This window comes from Barbatula barbatula (assembly GCF_947034865.1).
Source record: "Barbatula barbatula genome assembly, chromosome: 1".
In the NCBI taxonomy this organism is placed as follows: Eukaryota; Metazoa; Chordata; class Actinopteri; order Cypriniformes; family Nemacheilidae; genus Barbatula; species Barbatula barbatula.
In genome coordinates, this window is record NC_136766.1 from 22063386 (window position 1) to 22082939 (window position 19554).

The 19554-nt window shown below is 39.3% G+C and overlaps 1 protein-coding gene across 1 annotated transcript; it reads left to right on the forward strand.

Annotated features, from left to right (window-relative positions):
- The first annotated feature begins 229 nt into the window (after window positions 1-229).
- Window positions 230-19530, forward strand: alx4a (ALX homeobox 4a). The gene is made up of 4 exons (XM_079456425.1): window positions 230-913; window positions 11216-11529; window positions 14218-14346; window positions 15705-19530. The coding sequence occupies exons 1-4, from the start codon at window positions 565-567 to the stop codon at window positions 16020-16022; spliced, it is 1110 nt and encodes a 369-aa protein (XP_079312551.1). The 5' UTR covers window positions 230-564; the 3' UTR covers window positions 16023-19530.
- The last annotated feature ends 24 nt before the right edge of the window (window positions 19531-19554 follow it).

Below are 19554 nucleotides of genomic sequence, written 5' to 3' on the forward strand. Positions count from 1 at the left end.
GAGAACAACTGCACACATTCCTAGTGTGCTATAGGCAGGTTCTTTGTTGTCAGGACTTCAGTTAAAAACCATTGCGAATCAAGCATTAAATTGCTCCCTCTGTGTTGCCCTTCACATTCAATAAGTTATATATTCATATCCTAATTACATTAATGTCATGTGTTAAGTCCCCCCACATATTTCCGACAAAACATTTTTTCTTCTTCTTCGCAAAGGTCTGACCTCACCCATTCATTTCATCTACATAATAAGCGAGGAGAGGTCTTGACTTATAGTCCGTATACCGAGGAGATCTGTGCTGTATCTTCAGAAGACGCATTTTTGTTTCTGCTCTAACCTTAAGGGGGCTTTTTAGCTTTTGGTTAGCTATCCGTTTCTGGAAAACATCTGCATCATTTTATAACCAAACCCAGCTGCTGCGCAAGTCTATGTGTGCGTGTGTGAGCGTCTATTGGTTTGTATGAGGAAGAGGGAGAGAGTGTGAGACTATCTGTTCGGTTCACTCTCCAAAAAGGAAAGAAAAAAAGTTTGGACGTCGTCTTCTGGCCGAAACTTTTTTTAGGAATGAACGCCGAGACGTGCGTTTCATACTGCGAAATGACCTCCATGGATGCATATTATAGCCCATCTGCACCGCAAGGTAGGGATCACCAAGCGAACCCGTTCAGGACATTCCAGGCGAGTGACACCAAATACAGTCCTGCTTTCCTGACCAACAAAGGTCAGGCGTACGGGGAAAAGTCTCGGAGCCCGTTCCAGCAAGAATGCCAGTCATTGGATGCCACTGCTGGGGAAGGCACCTTTAACAAATACCACCTCTTCATGCAGAGATCCTCCTGCAAAACTCCCCCAGACAGCAGCAGCAAACTCCACCAGGAAAGCGAACACAACGGAGGGCTCATCGCTTGTTATGGTGAGTTTCAAATAAAGGATTTGTTCAATATTCTTGTTTTATGGCGCGAGATGCGATCTGTCCATTGTCTTGAAGGTTTCCGAAACAGATACAGGCACGATGAGAAAACAACTAGATTATAGAAAAGAGATCAACTGGCATTATACTGTTTTGACTTTAAATCAGGATTGTATGCAGAGCCCTTAAGGAAAAAGATGCAATTACGCCAGTTTACTTAACGTGAACACACCTCAGTTTAGAACTCAATTTATGTGGCTACAGAGGCGATTAATCGTATCGATAATCACATCACCGTAAAGTCTATCTGTAATATTTACAAAGCAAATGCAATAGACTTCACAACTTAGCCCACCACTACCAATATAACGGGCTCAGCTATCACAGTAACACAATTAGGAGGAGGCATAACCTCGCTAAGCATTACATTTTAATCTTTGAAGACAGAATTAAATTATATTTAATGCGATAATAGGAATTACAATCCTTAATATTGGATCTGAATCGGACAATCGAATTAACACATTTTCATATGGCGCAGCTCATTTCTTTTACAACTTATCAACAGCACATTTAATCATTTGACATATTATTTCACTTAGATATAAACCATATGTTTACCAATATGAAAACCACTTCAGTCAAACAACTGCAAACCAAGACGGGAAATATTACTTCAAGCACACGCACAATATCTTGTACACACAGGATAAGAAGTGGCGATGTATAATATGAAATAAACTAGGCTTTTCGCAACGCATAATATACTTCTGTAAGACAGGTGGGCTGTAGAATTAAGCCGTTAGACTAAACATATTTAATTCATGCAGAATTATCATTTTATGATATAAATATAACACATAGCAACTTGTAGATGAGGGCAGGCCCAGAGACGTGTACGAAAGGAAGAAAACACACAATCTCCTTAAGCAAAAAAGGAACATTTAGTGATATTTACGTGATGAAATTATGCGTTAAAGGGAAATGCGTGAGTGATTTAAACAAAACTTGTGTGTGACACCCCAAATACAAAAACGCGAGACGGACAGACAGAGAGAGAGAGAGAGAGAGAGAGAGAGAGAGAGAGAGACAGAGAGAGAGAGAGAGAGAGAGAGAGAGAGAGAGGAGGGGGAAACATATTCAAATATTTCCGGACACTGAAGCCAAAGATAGCTGTGACACTCAACGGGGTTAAAATTTGTCTATAACGTGAACAGCAAATATTTGTAACATATTGTTAATATCCCACTGACTTCCTTGATATAACAAATTATAGCCAAACGGCCTAAATGCCGAAAGATGTTGGCAAAATCACGAAAGTTATACATAAATAGGTAATGTAAATGTATAATTTTCAAGACACATTGCTCTTTTGCTAAAAATTTAGGCCGATTAGTCGAGTTTTCAGAAGTGCAAAATATTTATTTGAAGAAAATACAAATAATATACAAAATAAAATACAGAAAGGTGTTTTGGATGACAGCTTATCAAATCAAAACGTTTGAAATATTACAGCGATTCAACGCGTCTTTAATGTTTAAGAGCGCAATGCATGTAGGCTACATTTTCACACATTTTCATTTGGCGAAAAAGGGAAAACACCACACAAGAATCATCTGATACATGACTAAGAAAGCTGCAAGTAGTGGTTCAAAAAATTATCACAATCCCGCAATGCAATTCTGTATATTTCATGGGAAAATTGCCATACTGGTTCATGTCTCGGTTTCAGTTGTCAAAATGATCTGATAACAATTACATTGCCAAAAGATCATAAAGAAAAGCGCCTGTGTAGCGTGTGTGCTGCTTAAAAAACGAATGACACGACAATACACGACATATATCAGATTTAATAATGGCCTGTTGTGCAGAAGGTAAAAATAAAAGTGATGTTTCTCATTATAATATAAAACTCTTTGGCAGAAACGACAACAATTAGAAACGATTTACAGGAAATTACAAGATATTATCGTTCACTGAAAAAATAAAAACGGAACAAATAATCAAATATAATTTGGTATCGTGAAACAGGTTGTTTGACTGGAGAACATGGCTAAATCAGAAACGTTTCGTTTTAAATTGTCATTCGAATGTGTTACACTTTTATATAGATAATAACATGAACATATACTACATAAAATGACTTAATTACTTTTTATTAGACATGTAGGCTATATGAAGGAACTTTCATGACACATTGTGTAGGTCACGCCAAAAATAAGCAATAAAATGTTAAATAAACCCACGAAAGGATACGTTTTACATGTGTTGTCTGTTTACTGAAAAATAACTTCGATCACAAGAAGCAGACTGTAAAAATGCAATTATTAGGAACACATAACACCGTCTTAAAAAATCTAATGTCTGTTGTAAATAACATAATAATGTAAATGAGGGATGTCTGTTTGTATCTGTATCGCACAAACTAAGGTTTAAATCAGAAGAACAAGAATATCCTAGTGCGAATGCGAGCAGTGCATATTAAGAAATCACAAACATATTTTACGTCGTTCTTTTCCCAAGACAACTACTATGTTGCTCTATAAGGTTTTTTGTTAGTATTCTTGCGTAAATATTTTAAACATGAAATTTATGCACGCATCATTTAAATTCATACGGAGGTTGGTGAACACTCTAAACAACTCACTCAAATTGAAAACACATTTCCATCTATTCAATCATAGCTACAGCAGATTTTATGACTGTTTATGTATTATTTTTATGATACTTTTACATTGCAATATACATGATAACTGCTGAACATTGGCACAACACTCTTTTTGAAAGACTCTGTTGATCACATAATTATCAGGAGTGGAAAAAAGCAGAAAGAAAGTTCTCATGAGGGTGACCAATGCAGATAAACTACCTTTAATAATGGCAATGAAATGGCAAAATGCAGTGCAATTTAAAGAGAGGATTATGATAATCAAATAATAAATCAAAGTTCATTACTCTGAAATGCATTTACTTTACAACTGCTCAATAAAGTGTAATAATACATTTTGCACTGAAGGGAAGCATTAAGGAATAATTACAACACAACCGAGTAGGAAAGTACAACATGCGAAATGTCCTGCCAAAAAAAAATTTGTTAGGCCAAAGCTAATGTTTGCGTGAGACTATCTTGGGCATAGACATTTTATGAAGTGTGATGTGTACAGGGAAAAGACAACATGTGAATAATTAATCCATGTTACTTAGCAGAATCAAGTGTGACTCCAACATAAAAATGCTGAAGAACTGGGGACTGACATCATACATCAGTGCCATATTTCCACTGTACATTATCATTTTAATGCTGAGTTTTTAAAAACAAGCTTTTGAATAATTGTTGCTTTGTGGTCAGCACGAAAAGTCCTCCATTACCTAAGAAGAAACTAAAATGTAATTTTTTTTTGAGTCAGATTGGCAGAGGCTCTGTTTATCATTCTGTCCTCACAATATGTACACGACATGTCACATCTGCAGCACTTAGATTTCGTTAGAATTGTTGATAAAAGAGATCACATAAACTTTTCCAAATATGAACATCAAGCACACAAATTAAGCATGGGCTCACAGTGACTGTTTTAGACGAGGTGAGGTATGCAACGTGTATTTCCAAAGTTTAAGCTTGCTCAGTGCTTATGTATCTAGTGGCTAAACTGTGAGCAGATGCAAGACACAATTCTTCATAACTGGTGGAATGGGGTGCAGCATTTAAAGTTTTTGCTCTAATCAATATTCACATTTTATTTTAACAATTACAAAGAAATTTATTCAAAATGTGTTGTAGTATTTTTTCTAGTTCAGGAGACTTTTGTGCAACCAGTAACTAGTTTATAATAGACTTGCTTGTAAAATATTTTTTATTATTAAATATATTGGTTTTTATTTTGATGGATTTAAATATCAATTCTTACTAGCGTCCTATACATATATTGTTTTTTAGAGTCTATCCATTTGAGTGGATGATAAAACCCTTACACCTTTTAATTTTCTTAATTGTTAACATTTTTTACAAGCATTTGGCAAGTATGAATGATTATATAAAAAGGGAGCAGCTCGGTTGCATCATAATGAGCAAAGTGAGACAACTTTATCCTGTTGAATAGCACAAATAAATGCTGAAATAAATAATGGTGTTCAGAAAATTATCAAAATGATAAAATCTGCACATATGGTAAACCATTGATAAAGCTGTGAAATTTAAGAAGTTGAAGATATGTTCATATATTTGATTAGAACAGTGTTCTTAGTCTAATGCACAAACCTCAAAATATTACTTTGTTTAGTGCGCATGAGGAAAAAGTTTTTCTAGTATTGTATATCAAATGTAAAGTATAATTACCCAAGTCAAATAATATATTTTTTTATATCATTACATATTCTGCATCTTATATTTAACGTCAACAATGCACTGTAGGCATAAGGGAAGTTATGTCATATTTTAATGTTTGTGTCAACTGATTACACACACACATGATTATGTTATCCAAATATAAAGGTTTTGGAACCAATTAAAAGTGAGTGATGATTTGATATTTGTGATATTTTATGATATAATCTGGCTATATATTTGCAAAGCGAAACGGAACCATAATTCAAAAGTCCTATGTGAATCTTGAACTAATCGATCATAAATGTAGTAAAAGGTGAGGTTTTTAGCCTTATCGGACAGCTTCAGACAATTCTAGCTAAGAACCATTGTGTATACAGTATCATTGGACCGTCAAAGAGTATATTTCTGCATTCTGTTGATCTAAGGAGAGGTGACACGAACTCAAGATCATTTTACCACTTAGCTCAAAATGTGGCTTTACAATTGACTTACGTCTCAGTATGTTTGCCTGAACGGCAGGCAGGCAGTATGTTTCAAAGGCCAGGCATCCATTAAAACAGCTCATGATCAAACACCACACGATTCCCTCTAATGGTTCCTTAACTATTAGTGAAGGGTTCGGAGCTAAGGATCACGATTTGAAGAATTTAGTTTATGAAGATTGCAATATTTTTTAACCTTTTTCTTAAGTTAGCTATCGTTTTCCTGCCATTATCTTACAAGACAGTGATTAGTTGGTTTTTACAGCATTCCATAGGGCTTGTTAAATACAGCACCGCTCCGATGTGGTTTCTAATACCATTCAGGAGATTCCGGATTTTACTGCGGGTTTGGAAGATGCAATGCTAAACAAACAAAACTGAAAACGAGAGAACAATTTAGGGGCAACGTTTGAAACATATTCGAAGAGATTTAATCCTATAACTCCCTGCTTAAGATGATCTCTGTTTAGAAAACAGTCATATATTACAAAAGAAAAACCACAGCCAAAATCGCCTTAGTACTACACTTACAGAGTACTACAATCCCCTATATTTCACAAAACCACCGATCTCTCTGGAATCATAATTGTGGGAAAGGCAGCCAGCAAAGCAACATTAGTAAAACCAGCAGACATTTTTGCTTGATGTACTATGACACCCCCGTTTCCCTTTGTAGAAAGCATGTGGACTCAAACTGCTGTTGACAAACCTATTGTCATGCTTAAAAACTGTTTCAACTCGAGATTGCTTATCTTGACGCTGGAGGAGTTGAGCGAACTGCGATTTATCGCAAGAAGGAGCTTAAGGTAAATGCTGTGTTTTCTTGCCCAGCATGGGCTTTTTGATGCACCCTGCTGGGATAAATCATCCTTCAGGACTAGCGGTATGTTTGGACTTCTCTGTGTGTGGACACCTATCAGATTCTCACTACCAGGTTTCTTTTCAGTCAGCACCAGCTGAGTTGCAGCTCTCCCTCTGAAACAATTGCCGTCTTTTGAGATGTTTTGAATAGAGTCGCACGTTTCACCCTGAAGAAAAAACCTAATACAAGAATGTTAGGTGACCCCCGGAACGCAAAGCAAGTAAAGAGAAGAGAGGGTGCGTGCAGGCTATGAGCCGCCGTTGTCACATCTGCCTTTGAGTATGCGATTTGCTCTGGTTTTGCAAATCGTTGCGCATGCAGACGTTCACTAATGAGACTCTCTCTATGCTAATGTCTTGTGGTGTCACGCTCACAATCACCAATAAAAAAATCTTTCACCATTAACATATGCCACTAGCCGGAGTCACTCTTCATATCACAACCTTTCAATCTCTTTTTGGGCCTACGTTGCCGGGTCCATCTGTAAGAGCCTGAAATAATTAGATAGCGGAAGGGGACTCTTGGCTCGGCTTCAGAGCACTAAGCTGCCTATTACAATTCGATCCATATTTTAAGCACAGAAAACAATCCTAATAAAAGCTTAGATGAGCAAACAGTCTTCCCAAATATCCTTTTTCCCTTTGCCTTTAGACACAATAAAGATTAAACGTGGCCTGCACACGCACTTCTTATTTATGCGTTTTAATTTTCGAACATTTCGGGGGCTTCAGAATATTTCACCATTAACCCTTCAGAGAGACCCCAGGTAGCCTAATTTATAGTGTTTCTTTTATTTGCCCGCTGGTGACCCTAACAATCCCACTCCATGAGCAAGCATAGAGGATGCCCTGCCGCTTTACAGCTAGTTAAATTACACTTTGATGTGTTCCCCCGTTTTCGGCTGCTACTAAATGACTGCCCCTTGTAAAGACGTGACCCTCACTAACTCACAAGGTCGAGAACCGACATCCTACGAAGCCAGAAGTCACTGGCGTCTACCGCGGAAGGCAAGGCACCTTTGTGGAGCGCGCAGGTCTGGAAATGTGCGCGAGCCATTCATGCAAATATTATGAAGATATATAGCGGTGCCCTTTGGCCGCGATTTATAGGATGTATCAAATAGCAACCCATTTGAAGATATTTTACTCTGGAGTCAAAGGTAAAAAGAGATGTTGTAAAGAGGTTTACAAGCCCCATTCTTGCAATGCATACAGGTGTGAATCCACTCGGGTTAAAAAGCCAATTAGTTTCTCTGTTGAACTTCAGCATCTCTTAACCTACAGCTGAACTTTTTTTGTTGCGTTTTGACAAGACTTCCATGTTGCTTCGCAATATACTTGATGCATGATTATGTGCCATTTCAGTAATGTATTGTATTCAGAAATGTACATTATTGTTCAAACATGTATATGACTCTCTCTTAAGTGGAACACAAAAGAAGATATTCTGAGAAATGTCTCCGTGGTTTTGACCTCAATGGAAGTCACTGGGGGCCAATGTTGGTTGGTTCCCAACGTTCTTCAAAATCTCTACTTTTGTGTTCAGCATAAGAAAGAAAGTTATACAAGTTTGGAATGACGTAAGGGTGAGTAAATGATGAATTTACATCCTTGAGTAAACTATCCCTTTATGCCCTCATGAGTCTCCAGCAAGACCAAGTCTTTCATTTGCAATATTCAACCACTACCCCCCTCAGAGCTCAATCCCAAAACTTTCTCATTCTGACAGAAACATTTTTTGCCTAGACGGAAGGTCACGTTACCCGTCCATGTGTTGGAGCTACTGGGGCAGCCAGCTCTCTGTTCACCTTGAGCTGCAGAGAGGCTGATTTGAACCCCTGGTGGACTATGAGACTGTCACAATACCCTAGGTCTGCCAAAAGCCATCAGTGACACGGGTTATAAACAAAAGCCTTTGATCGCTGTGCACTGATGTCAAACAGGCTGTCAGCTTTTGCGTGTGGGGGACAAGAGGCGTGAGGCATCCAAAGGCACAAGCTGAAAATATTTATGTTCCAGTAAATACGCTGCTCCCACTTGCTTAACACGATGTGTCAGTCCCGGGCAAGAGGAAATGTGGGAGCCATTATACCCCCAGGGTCGGCTCCATGTCTGTCATGCTTGAGGCCTGGAGAAGGCCAATGGCGAGACGAATGAATGGTTGGGAAATATACAACCGGTAATGCGGTCAAGACTAAAAGCAGGTACAAGGTGTACCTACATGTACTGACCCAAAACTCTAAATCCAACAGCTGCACTCAACAAAACCAACAGGAACTAAATATAATTTAATTTCTTTGGAAAGGCTGGTTCTGTTTAACATTATCTTTAAGGAGTCACTTGTCAAATGATTGACAGTAGACCACAAAGCCACACACTTTAGATGTTGTCTTCAAGATGGTTACAGACAACTGGTGGAACGTGATTGGTACTGACATGACCTTACCTGTTGCACACATACCCAACATGGCTGAGAAAAGCATGTGTTCAAGTAGCATTTACACATTTGCTTCTCGGCTCAACCTCGAGAAGGCTTTAATGAAGCTGCTTGCTTTAGAATACGAACACACTCCATCACCCGAAATAACTACAGAGTGCTGAGCTAAAGTGAGACATACGACTCGAGGTCGCCACTGAATCACATCAGAGAGGACGTTCCCAAAGGAACTATAATCCAGCTTTACACCCTATTCCTCCTAGAGCACAAGGGAAATAGGGCAAAAATGGACAAAGGTCTGCCAGTAAACCAGTCCGCTTTGTAAACATGATGATTTCAGCGAGACTTAGCACAGACAGGTAATACGCCCTAAGAATAAGCTGGAGAAATGACCTAATGTTCCAAAACCTTCCATTTCATTTATACAAGTAAATTTATGACCGGCACACTGACTGGGGTTTCACAGCTGAGCTCCTGTGTGTTTCCAGTGGCTTGACGCAGAAAATTACCACTCCAGAGTCTTGTCGCTGGGCTGGCGTGGCTTCATTACGAGCCAAACTCCATTTTGCACTCTTGCCACAAACCGTGTGTGTGTTTGGGGCTGCCCTCGTCAAGCGGGGCAGCAGTCTTTCGGCTTGTGCCCGGAGGCGGGAAACCTGTAATTTTCGATCAGTCTGCAATTACAGCCACGGTGTCTGTTTCTCATGAGCAGCTGATTTATGAGCTGAGACTGGCAGCCGTCACAGCCTTTCAGACTCTATCATTCCACACACACACACACACACAACAAACTCTAAGAAACATTCTTAATATATTGTGATTAAAGACCCATGAAGGACACCAGAATAAATTACCTTTGCAAATATTATACATAATTTCTATTTTTAAATAGTCACTGTGTAAACTTGGAAAAAATTTCAACAGATTTATTATTTCCATATTTGAGTGTTATCGAGATAATGATAATTGATGTCACTCTTTAGAATTAATTTAAATTAATATGACATTGATACACATTAAATTATACTAAACAAAACAATTGTTTGGCTTTATAAACAGTGAGTTGTGTAGTGATTCAAACACAGATCTGTTTTTTGAAGGTATCAGCACAATGAGAATGATAAACTATTATTGTTGTGCCCTTAATCTGAGGGAAGTTAGTCCCCGGGATATAAATCTACAGTTAACCTTTTTAGATAAGAATGCAAGCAAAATAAATACCTTATTAACGTGCTGATAAGGAATATTTACAGGAGGTTCTCCACAAAGAACCTTTTGTGAAACAGAAAGGTTCTTCAGAAGGTTCTTCATGGAACCAAAAGGTTCTTCTATGGCATCGAAAACCCTTTTAATGCATCTTTTTTAATAGTGTAAGGTCATAAACTCATGCATAAAAGGGTTAATTTATTCAAATGAGTTGTTACCAAGAACTTTTAAAGCTACAACCCATAACTTTTGTTTCTTCATCGCAATCTCTGATTAAAACATAAAATTGCAGGTTACCTCACAAACTTATCCTTAGTGGCTTAAAGCGACAACTGGCTTTTCCCGTGAAATCAGACCGACAGCTCAACTTTAAATCATCATCATAAACTTACTGTTCTGACTTGGTGTAAGGTATCAAGAATTTAATGTACTATTTAATGAAAAATTTTAACCCAAAAGTTATAGATTGCAGCTTTTATACCATGTCAGATCATGTTGACAAAAAAATCAATAATTAAATGCATTTATCAGTTAGTAAAATTATTGTAAAGGGGGATTTACACTTGATGTAACAAGTAAAAGCTCTCTAGAGAGATATAGGACAACAAACAGGATTAGGAACACAGTTTCGATGGCAGAAGGGATATTTGCAATTTCATGGGTCACATCTTTATTTGAGACTGCAGCTTTTGCATTTCACCATCTAGCTGTATAAAATATAAAGCTACCACTGTTCCAGCTGTCACCGTTCAATCTGTTACCATGCAAGTGCGGTTAACATGGATTTGAACAAACGTAGGTTATCTCAAATGTGAAAAAATTAATCATCAGTAAAACTTTTTTGATTCAGTATGAAGGAATATTTTTCTTTGCTCATTGAATTATGGACAGTCCTGGGCAGTTTTTTAATAACTGACCTTTGAATTCTTGTAACAATCTGTATTCTGTAACTGACGTACTTATCGATCCCTCTCTCACTCCCTATCTGTGCACAGGTAAAGATAGCACAGGGCTGACAGATTCAGAGTTGCCGCCAAACACTGATCCCACAGGGATGGATGGCAGCTACCTCAGCGTAAAGGAGTCGGGAGTGAAGAGCCCTCAGGAGCAGCCAAATTCAGAGCTGGCTTCTCCATTGGACAAGGGCGAAGGAGAGAGCAACAAGGGCAAGAAACGACGTAACCGTACCACCTTCACAAGCTATCAGCTGGAGGAACTGGAGAAGGTCTTTCAGAAAACACATTACCCTGATGTGTACGCCCGGGAGCAACTCGCACTGAGGACTGACCTGACGGAGGCTCGGGTGCAGGTGCGAGCCCTTCTACACAGCAATTCGACCCCATGTTTTAATAACCTTAAAATGACACTTTGCCCAATAATGTTGCGGTTTCATTCCACTTACACATTTTTATAAACTATTAAAGAACATTTTTGTGCAAAGATTTTTCATGCAAGTAGAGAAAACAGAGCACATGTTGATTTAAGGTGGTTGTCAGAAGAGAGCACAAGAGGGGAAAAGGGATTCGGATTAAATGTTGCAGGATCTGCTTTTGTACAACCTCCACCTGAACCTCTGAGCCCAGCTGCTACTGAGCCTGGATCTGGAAAACCAGAACCTTTATTTGACCCCACCCCCACCCCTTACATTTGCATATAATCCCTCCAACACGACTGCTGCATTCCTGCCCTGACAGACAGACAGACAGACAAGCAGATCCCTTTACTCAATCCCAAATGTGCGCTTTACTTAGAAGCCTTGGATTTATAATGTTTGTTTTTCATTAATGTCCCCCTCAGGAAAGAATGTGTCCCTCGCTGCCCTCCATGGTTGGTGCGAGAACCTGGCCTGAAGCTCCTTTATATGGAGAAGTTTTCGAAAGACTATATCCATGCAGATGGTACAGAGCGAAAAGTAGAAAGTGAGAGATACAGAGAATCAAGAGGGCACTTTTATGAAAAAGTACAGCAGAAAAATCTAGATAAACTCTTGTATTCCTGAACACCCCACTCCATCATTTCCTAATGCGTCTTCACTCTCCTGTTTGGTTTGAGGTATCATTAAACACAATTATCTTTGTTACAGATATAGATTTATATTTCATTTAAAATAATAACAGTTCTGAAATTGGTATTGTTGAAACTTCAGGAATAAAATTGAGAAACTAATCTAAATTATTTTGAAGCAGAAGCACGCTTGACTGACAGCAGAGGCAGACCATCAATCCTCAAAGTTACTTGCGACTTCAAAGCTGCTCTTTCCCCTTTTCTGCTGAGTTTAGTTCAGTGTTTCTGTTCTCTCTCCCCTGGTGCTGGAACATAAATAAAGCTCTGTAATAAGCCTCTAAGCTGCTTTAGCTGTCAACGTCTTTACCAATTACTGTGTTACTAGCATGCATGGAAAACATACAAAGAGCTGTGTCGCAAACAGATGCCGGCCAAAATTAATCTACTTGTTAATGCAGAGAGCCTTCAACCTCTGCTCTGCAGCACCACTGAAATGAAAAAAAAGAAAAGAAAAAGGAAAACAGCTTTGTGCTGACCACATTTGACTCCACTAAAGTCTCAGTCTGGTTTAAAGGTGGGCTTTTGGTGGAAAAATCATCTACAGTTCCACACGCTTCTGCACCGTCTCATCAGCTTGAGAGAAAGATTAAGATCTTTGCACTGCTTGAGTAGATATATATAGAGGGTTGGTGAAGCAGGGGCTTAGGAATCAGGAAATTAAACACAGAATGAAAACAAGCTCCAACGCTCTTCTTAACAATTTCCTAACTTTTTATGAAGTGGAAGATAGAGTGTGAACTAAAAGACAAAATTTAAAAAGGAAAAAATTGTATGCTAATGCACAACCATGACAACCATGTAACCTCCTAGGGCCAGAAGCAGAGAGCAACAAGTGATGTTGCTCTGTGAAAAATCTGTGCAATTCAGAAAACAAATGTTCCTTTTTCTCCAGGCAGTTAAGCTCTACAAACATATGATGTGGAGCCAAGGGACTCTGGTGTCCACCACCACATTAAATACAAGCAGTGCTGAGGTACTATCAGGTTACACTGAGAGATAGGCTGACAGCTCGCTGGCAGCAGATGCAAAACCACAAACTGATTGACCAAAGACTCATCACAAGATCCAAGTTCAAGCTCCGTGACAAATCGAAATTGCAAGACAAAAGAAAGTCTCCATTTGAAAAAACTTTCCACTCCACAAATCAATAAACAGATAGTTCTAAACAGAGGAGACGGGATTAAAAGAATGGAACCTTGGCAGCTCTTCAGACTGTGAGCCATGAGAAATCACTTTATGTATCATTTGTTCTCTAATTCCCAGGTCTCTAAACAACAACCATCTATTCAGACAAGCCTATTGCATATTTCTATAGCATGGCGAACCCAAAAAGATGAGCTAAGAGTAAATGTTAAATGTTGGTGCGAGAAAATAGCAGGAGAGTGATTCACCTTTTCCATTTCTAAACATAGAGCAACGATCTCCTAATCCATCAAAGCAGGCGTGTGGTGATGGTGGAGGAGGAGTGATACGGTTCTCAGAGGCCTCTGGCCCCGGTGGGTTCCTGTTCTCCCCTCCCTGCCCCCTGCTGCTGCTGATGGCTCTGATAGAACCCAAACTCAGAGGAGGCCATCAGAATCTGTCAGCTCTCACAACATCAAACAATGGCCAGGTCTCCCTGAACTTTTTCCAGGAAAAGATGCTGAAAAATAATATAGCCGAAGGGCCTTCTATGTAAGCCCTATCCTCAAAGCTAATGTGACAGGACGGAGTCTCTAGGCACCGGAAAATCTACACCGGGATATCTGATACCAAATAAGTTACATGAAGTAATCACAGGCCGTGAGGGAGTAAGATAAAGCGATAATGTAGCTTTTGTGTATTACACCGTCGATAAATCTACTGGGATGTAGCATCAGAAATAGTCACCATTTACCATGAGGTCACTTAATTATCACATACTTGGGAATAACAGTTCTTGTCTTTTTTCCAGGTGTGGTTCCAAAACCGTAGAGCCAAGTGGCGAAAGCGAGAGCGCTTTGGACAGATGCAGCAGGTCAGAACACATTTCTCCACGGCGTACGAACTGCCTCTTCTCACCCGACCTGAGAATTATGCCCAGGTACAGTGCTGTCTCGATTATTGTCTGAAAGAAACAGAAATATAGATACAGGGCTGTCACAATATCAGATTTTTACACCATAATTATCAATAACGCTATTACCACATTTACATTGTCATTTAGCAGATGCTTTTACCCAAAGCGATTACAAAGAACTCAGGGAGCAATAAGCGATATGTCAAACAAGAGCAATAGTACAATAGGTGCTAATACAAAGTTACTAGTTACATCATCTATTAATTGTTTTATTAAAATAATGCCAGTAGTAGAGTTGGGAATCGAAGATCAATTCTAGAATTAGAATCAAAAGGTCACATGATATAAAATAAAAATGTAAATTCCTCTCATCAATTCCTGTGTGCACATTTTCAGAAATGCTGCTGATCTCTTAATAAAAACATTATTCATATTTTGTAACACATGATTTTTATGTGTATTAAAACACACAAAACAACGCTCATATATGTATATATAAATATATTTTAAACCAGTCAATAAGCAGACTAAATTACCATACAGGTTTAAATCTAATTGTTTTATTTATTTTTTAACACTTTTGAAACAAAACTGGGAATCGATAGGAATTTATATTTTTACAGTGTTTTACAGTGTCAAGGATGACGCCATGTCGAAAACTGTAAACCAAAAAGAATTGTAGAATTAAAACAAAGTCGATAATTATGCCGTATAATATTTTTGACCGTCCTGTATATTGTGACACCCCTTTATCAGTAAACGTGTATGAGAATTGTAAAACCAATATGAAGGCAGAACTGTGTACTATTGACAATTTTGGGACCCGAGTAGGCCACCTCCTGTGGCTGAGGGAGACACACCCTCAGAGGAGAGCCGGAGAACCTCCTGGATTTATTATGAATATGTGGCCGGGTCGGAGGGCAGGGGTGTCTCTTTGGGGAGCGGGCCTGCAGCTGTGGAATGCAGCTTTGCTCACATCTGGGGCATCTCCCTGAGAGGGCTTTCATCTCTCTGAACAGCCCTCCCTCAGACCCCCCTCCCCCAGCCCTAGAGCACAGCAAAGCCCTATCAATTCAATACGAGCTCCCTTCGCTCGGCAGAGGAGGTTTCTCTGGAGACGCAGGCTGGGTGTTGAAGAGACAGGCATTCCTCCTCCACACTAGGCAAAGCTTCTCCCACTCAGTACGGGACCAGATGAATGCCTCATAGCACTTGATAAATCTCCACGTTGAGTACCATTGAGGATTCTGCAACTCTGCCAATGCAATAATTCAGAGCAAGAGGAGATAGACTTGATAAATGCTTTCACGACTGGTCATGATATTAATGTTTCAGCAATACATGCACTACACCTCAACTTTCTGCTTTTGCCTTTGTTACAGATTCAGAACCCTTCCTGGATAGGCAGCAGCAGCGCGGCATCTCCCATTCCCGGTTGCGTCGTACCCTGCGACTCGGTCACTTCATGCATGCCCCCTCACCCGCACGCCGCCAGCGGAGTGTCTGACTACTTAGGAGTGCCCAGTTCTGGAGGTCACATGGGACAGACACACATGGGCAGCTTGTTTGGGAGCCAAGGCATGGGCACTGGCATTAACGGGTACGATCTGAACATGGACCCCGACCGAAAATCCTCCAGCATCGCAACGCTGCGAATGAAAGCTAAAGAACACAGCGCAGCCATCTCTTGGACTACATGACTTCCCCCCATGTCAGGAGATCATCTCTGAGGTCCCTCCACAAATGAAAATGAGAAGGAGGGCAAACGGGAACATCAGTTTGCCATCAAGGCATGGTACAAAGCATGACCTGGGGACAAGGAGTGTGTGGATTGACAAAGCGAAGAAAAATAATACAGAAACCATGTGAAATCTATTTCCATTTGAAGTCCAGACTGACAAGGGAAAATCTGAGATGCTCATAATATCGAGAACCTCCTGGCTTTAAAACACGAAATACAAGAAAGAAAACAGAAACTTGACATTTGAATGCAAACAATAATTAATGGAAAAGAAACAAATAGACAAAAAAACAAAATAAATAAACCCTGCACTTATCTGCGAACACTTGGATCCCATTTGTAAACACACGTACATTTATCTAAACGCATCTGGCTTTGTTGTTTTTTAATTCTGAGAATAATCAAGACCTGTTCAATTTTGTTCTGTCACAGATTCCTTTTCCAAATATGCCATCTCTGCCTAAACAGTTCAAAGGACTTAAAGCAATGTGCAGTTTCTCACGTTTTTGAAGGCTCTTCTATTACATCCCATATCCAAACCAAGTTATCATGGGAAACTGGACTTGGCAACTACTTTTAAACTTTTTCCCCATTTAAAAGTTGATTCATTAAAGGATCAATCATCTGTATTGATTCTTTTTCAATACCATGTAGAGGTGTCGATCAGTTAGCAGAGATTACTATATGGACGTATTTGGCATTGGAGTCTGCTGAAAGTGACACAGCAGGACTCCAGTCTCTCTGGCTGTGATACCGGGGCCTTTATGGTTGTGGAACACATATTCCCACTAACTCTAGTGCCAAGAAAAATACATGTGGCATTTGCCATTGTAAAGACTAATGAGAAAAGATTAAAACGTTATCCCAGTGAATGACCTTGATGGTCTATAGAATATTGATCTCCGATACTGCAGTAAAACTCGTATGCCGTTTCTGGCAATGGAATATGGGAAATGTGAGATGAAATATTTAAAGCACTCCAGAGAAATACCGTTAACGTGGCTTTGGAAATGCAACTCAAACATGCAATGTTCTCTGCTGGAAGTTAAGTTTAACACAACTCTGTTGCAGCTTATCAGCTTCCAAACGGAATGATAAACCTCACCAAAGATTTTTAACTACAGAGAGAAGGATGCAATTGCAGAGGTTATTCATTCATCTCCTTTTTGTTCTACAAATTGTTAACTTTTAAATGCAACATTGTTGCCTTAGGTACTTCCTACAAGCTCAATGTTCTGGCTGTATGATATGAATGTGATTGGAGCTCCTTGAATTTTGAGCTATGCTTCATTAGTTTTTTGGCAGAAGTCCTTAATGCATCTCGAATGAAACTGATTGTCAGGGTGAGCGTCAGCCTCTCTAATTCTGATTGGCTGTAAGTAATGCAGAGCTTTGTCATATAATCACCCTCACCGCCATGCGCTGAGGTGACGGAAATATAAAGCGAACACCACTGCAAAATACTTTACAGGCTTTTTGCTTTTCCGGAGTCAGATTTGGATCAGGTAAAACAAAGCTGGAGCCGAATCTGATATGCTTGGTCCTTTAGAGAAGCCATTTCTAATTTCTAAATGAGAACCACATTTCCTTTATTTTGGTGTGCGGCTTATCGGATCTCTGGAGATATACACACACACACGCACACACGTCGTTTTATCTGACTGGGGGTCACAATAGGGCATCCAAACTGCCATTACACAAAATGACAAAATAACTCTTCAAATTGACTGTAGATCTCCTGCAAACTCTTCAAGTTGACTGTAGATCTCCTTCGGTCTCAAAATCCACAGCCTGGCTATATGATTCGTAGGGTGTTGGAGCTTCATTACTTTTTTCAAGGGACCTCCTAGAAAAGGCGGCGATAACATGTTAACTCATCTCCATTACTTGCTCTTCAGCAGGAGTAAAACACGCACACGGTGCTAAACCAATTTAACAGCGTTTTTTCAACATACAGTACTTATTCAGAGCCTTAGAAAGTTCTCCCAGAACCACCTTTGAAAAGTTTGACGTTTTTGCTGAGACGATTAAGAGGTTACCGAAGGGACGATGCGACTATACTGTTCCGCTGTTCTGGGAAAGGACAATCCACACAGCTGTGCGTGAAATAAATGCAAAACAAACAAGCCTTGCGCATGCTTCCCCTTCAGCTGTCATGGCTCCTCTTCGGAGTCCCATGTTGAACAGGGCCTGGCCTGCTACCCCGGCCAAAGTGCCGGCCCTCGGCGTCTCCGAGTTCGTGCACACCCGTGCAATCTTTTAATTAACACCGAGACATCTGTGGAGAAGGATTATGTGACAGAACAGAGGAGCCTAGCTTATCTTTAACTATCTGGGAGCCAGGAAGGGCGTAGATAAAGCTCAGGTCAACACGTTTGTGATACACATTTATAAGGAATTCAGTTATGTAGTAGTGAATAAGCTACTCGGCACATCACTGACGGGTCACATTTGTATTGAATTCAAAGATAAATCAGTTTAAATTAACAAATTATGCAACAAGGTCATCAGGATTGCATCGAGATCGATATTAGACTACCGAAATGAAACCGTAATTTTCAGACAGTACCTTGCAGATGCCTACGAATTACAGAGATGTTGAAGTCAGTCTCTGTTCCATCTCTCAAAACTTATACTACTGAAGTAGGCATACGCGAGTATTAATAACACTTTGTTTTGTGTGTGGACGCATGTAGTTTTCTTTGGATTTTTTTCTGGCAAAATATTCCCTTGGAGCCGTTTTTTGTAAAATAACCTTGTTAGAAATATATTATTTTATGTGACTGAGGGTTGCATTTGTTGTACGATGGGTTTGGGAATTAAATGCGATAAATGGGTTTTGGATATGTAAATGAACCCAAAGACAGTTGTGACGGCTTGAGTTAAATGTATGGCTTTTCAATAATTATTTGCTTTCAGGCCTGTTTATGTTCTATATATATATATTGTGTGATTTGCAACAGTAAGTTATTGCACTTACAAACTTGTTTTAAATGCTTTGAGAACATTTTGATAAAACCAGATTTGAGTGGAATATCACAATGAAAAATGTATACTCGCATTATCAAGTAATCCGAGGACACCATCATGACGTTTCTAGGCCTGGAAAATTGTTTACTGTCTCTATTTTGCATGCACTAGGGCTGTACAATCAAAGCCTGTGACATCAAAGACAATGTAACCACAAATGTCTACAACCATCCAGATTATGTTTTAAAATATTTTTCTCCAGGCCATTTTCTGTGACACACTCAGCATCTGCTCTGATATAACATACATCTTTCATTGAGAGAGATACTTAATACAGAAAGTTCCAGTTGGCTACAGACTGTGTGCTTTTAAGTATACTTGGTATTAATTAAATGAAAAGGCCTATATTTAAAAATAGGTGCTGGGTATTTTAATATGGATGTTTCATTTCATTTGATATTTTCTGTGTGTTCGTTTTTGTTTGTTTCTCTGAATTCAAAAGAATAAAAAAGAAAAATGAA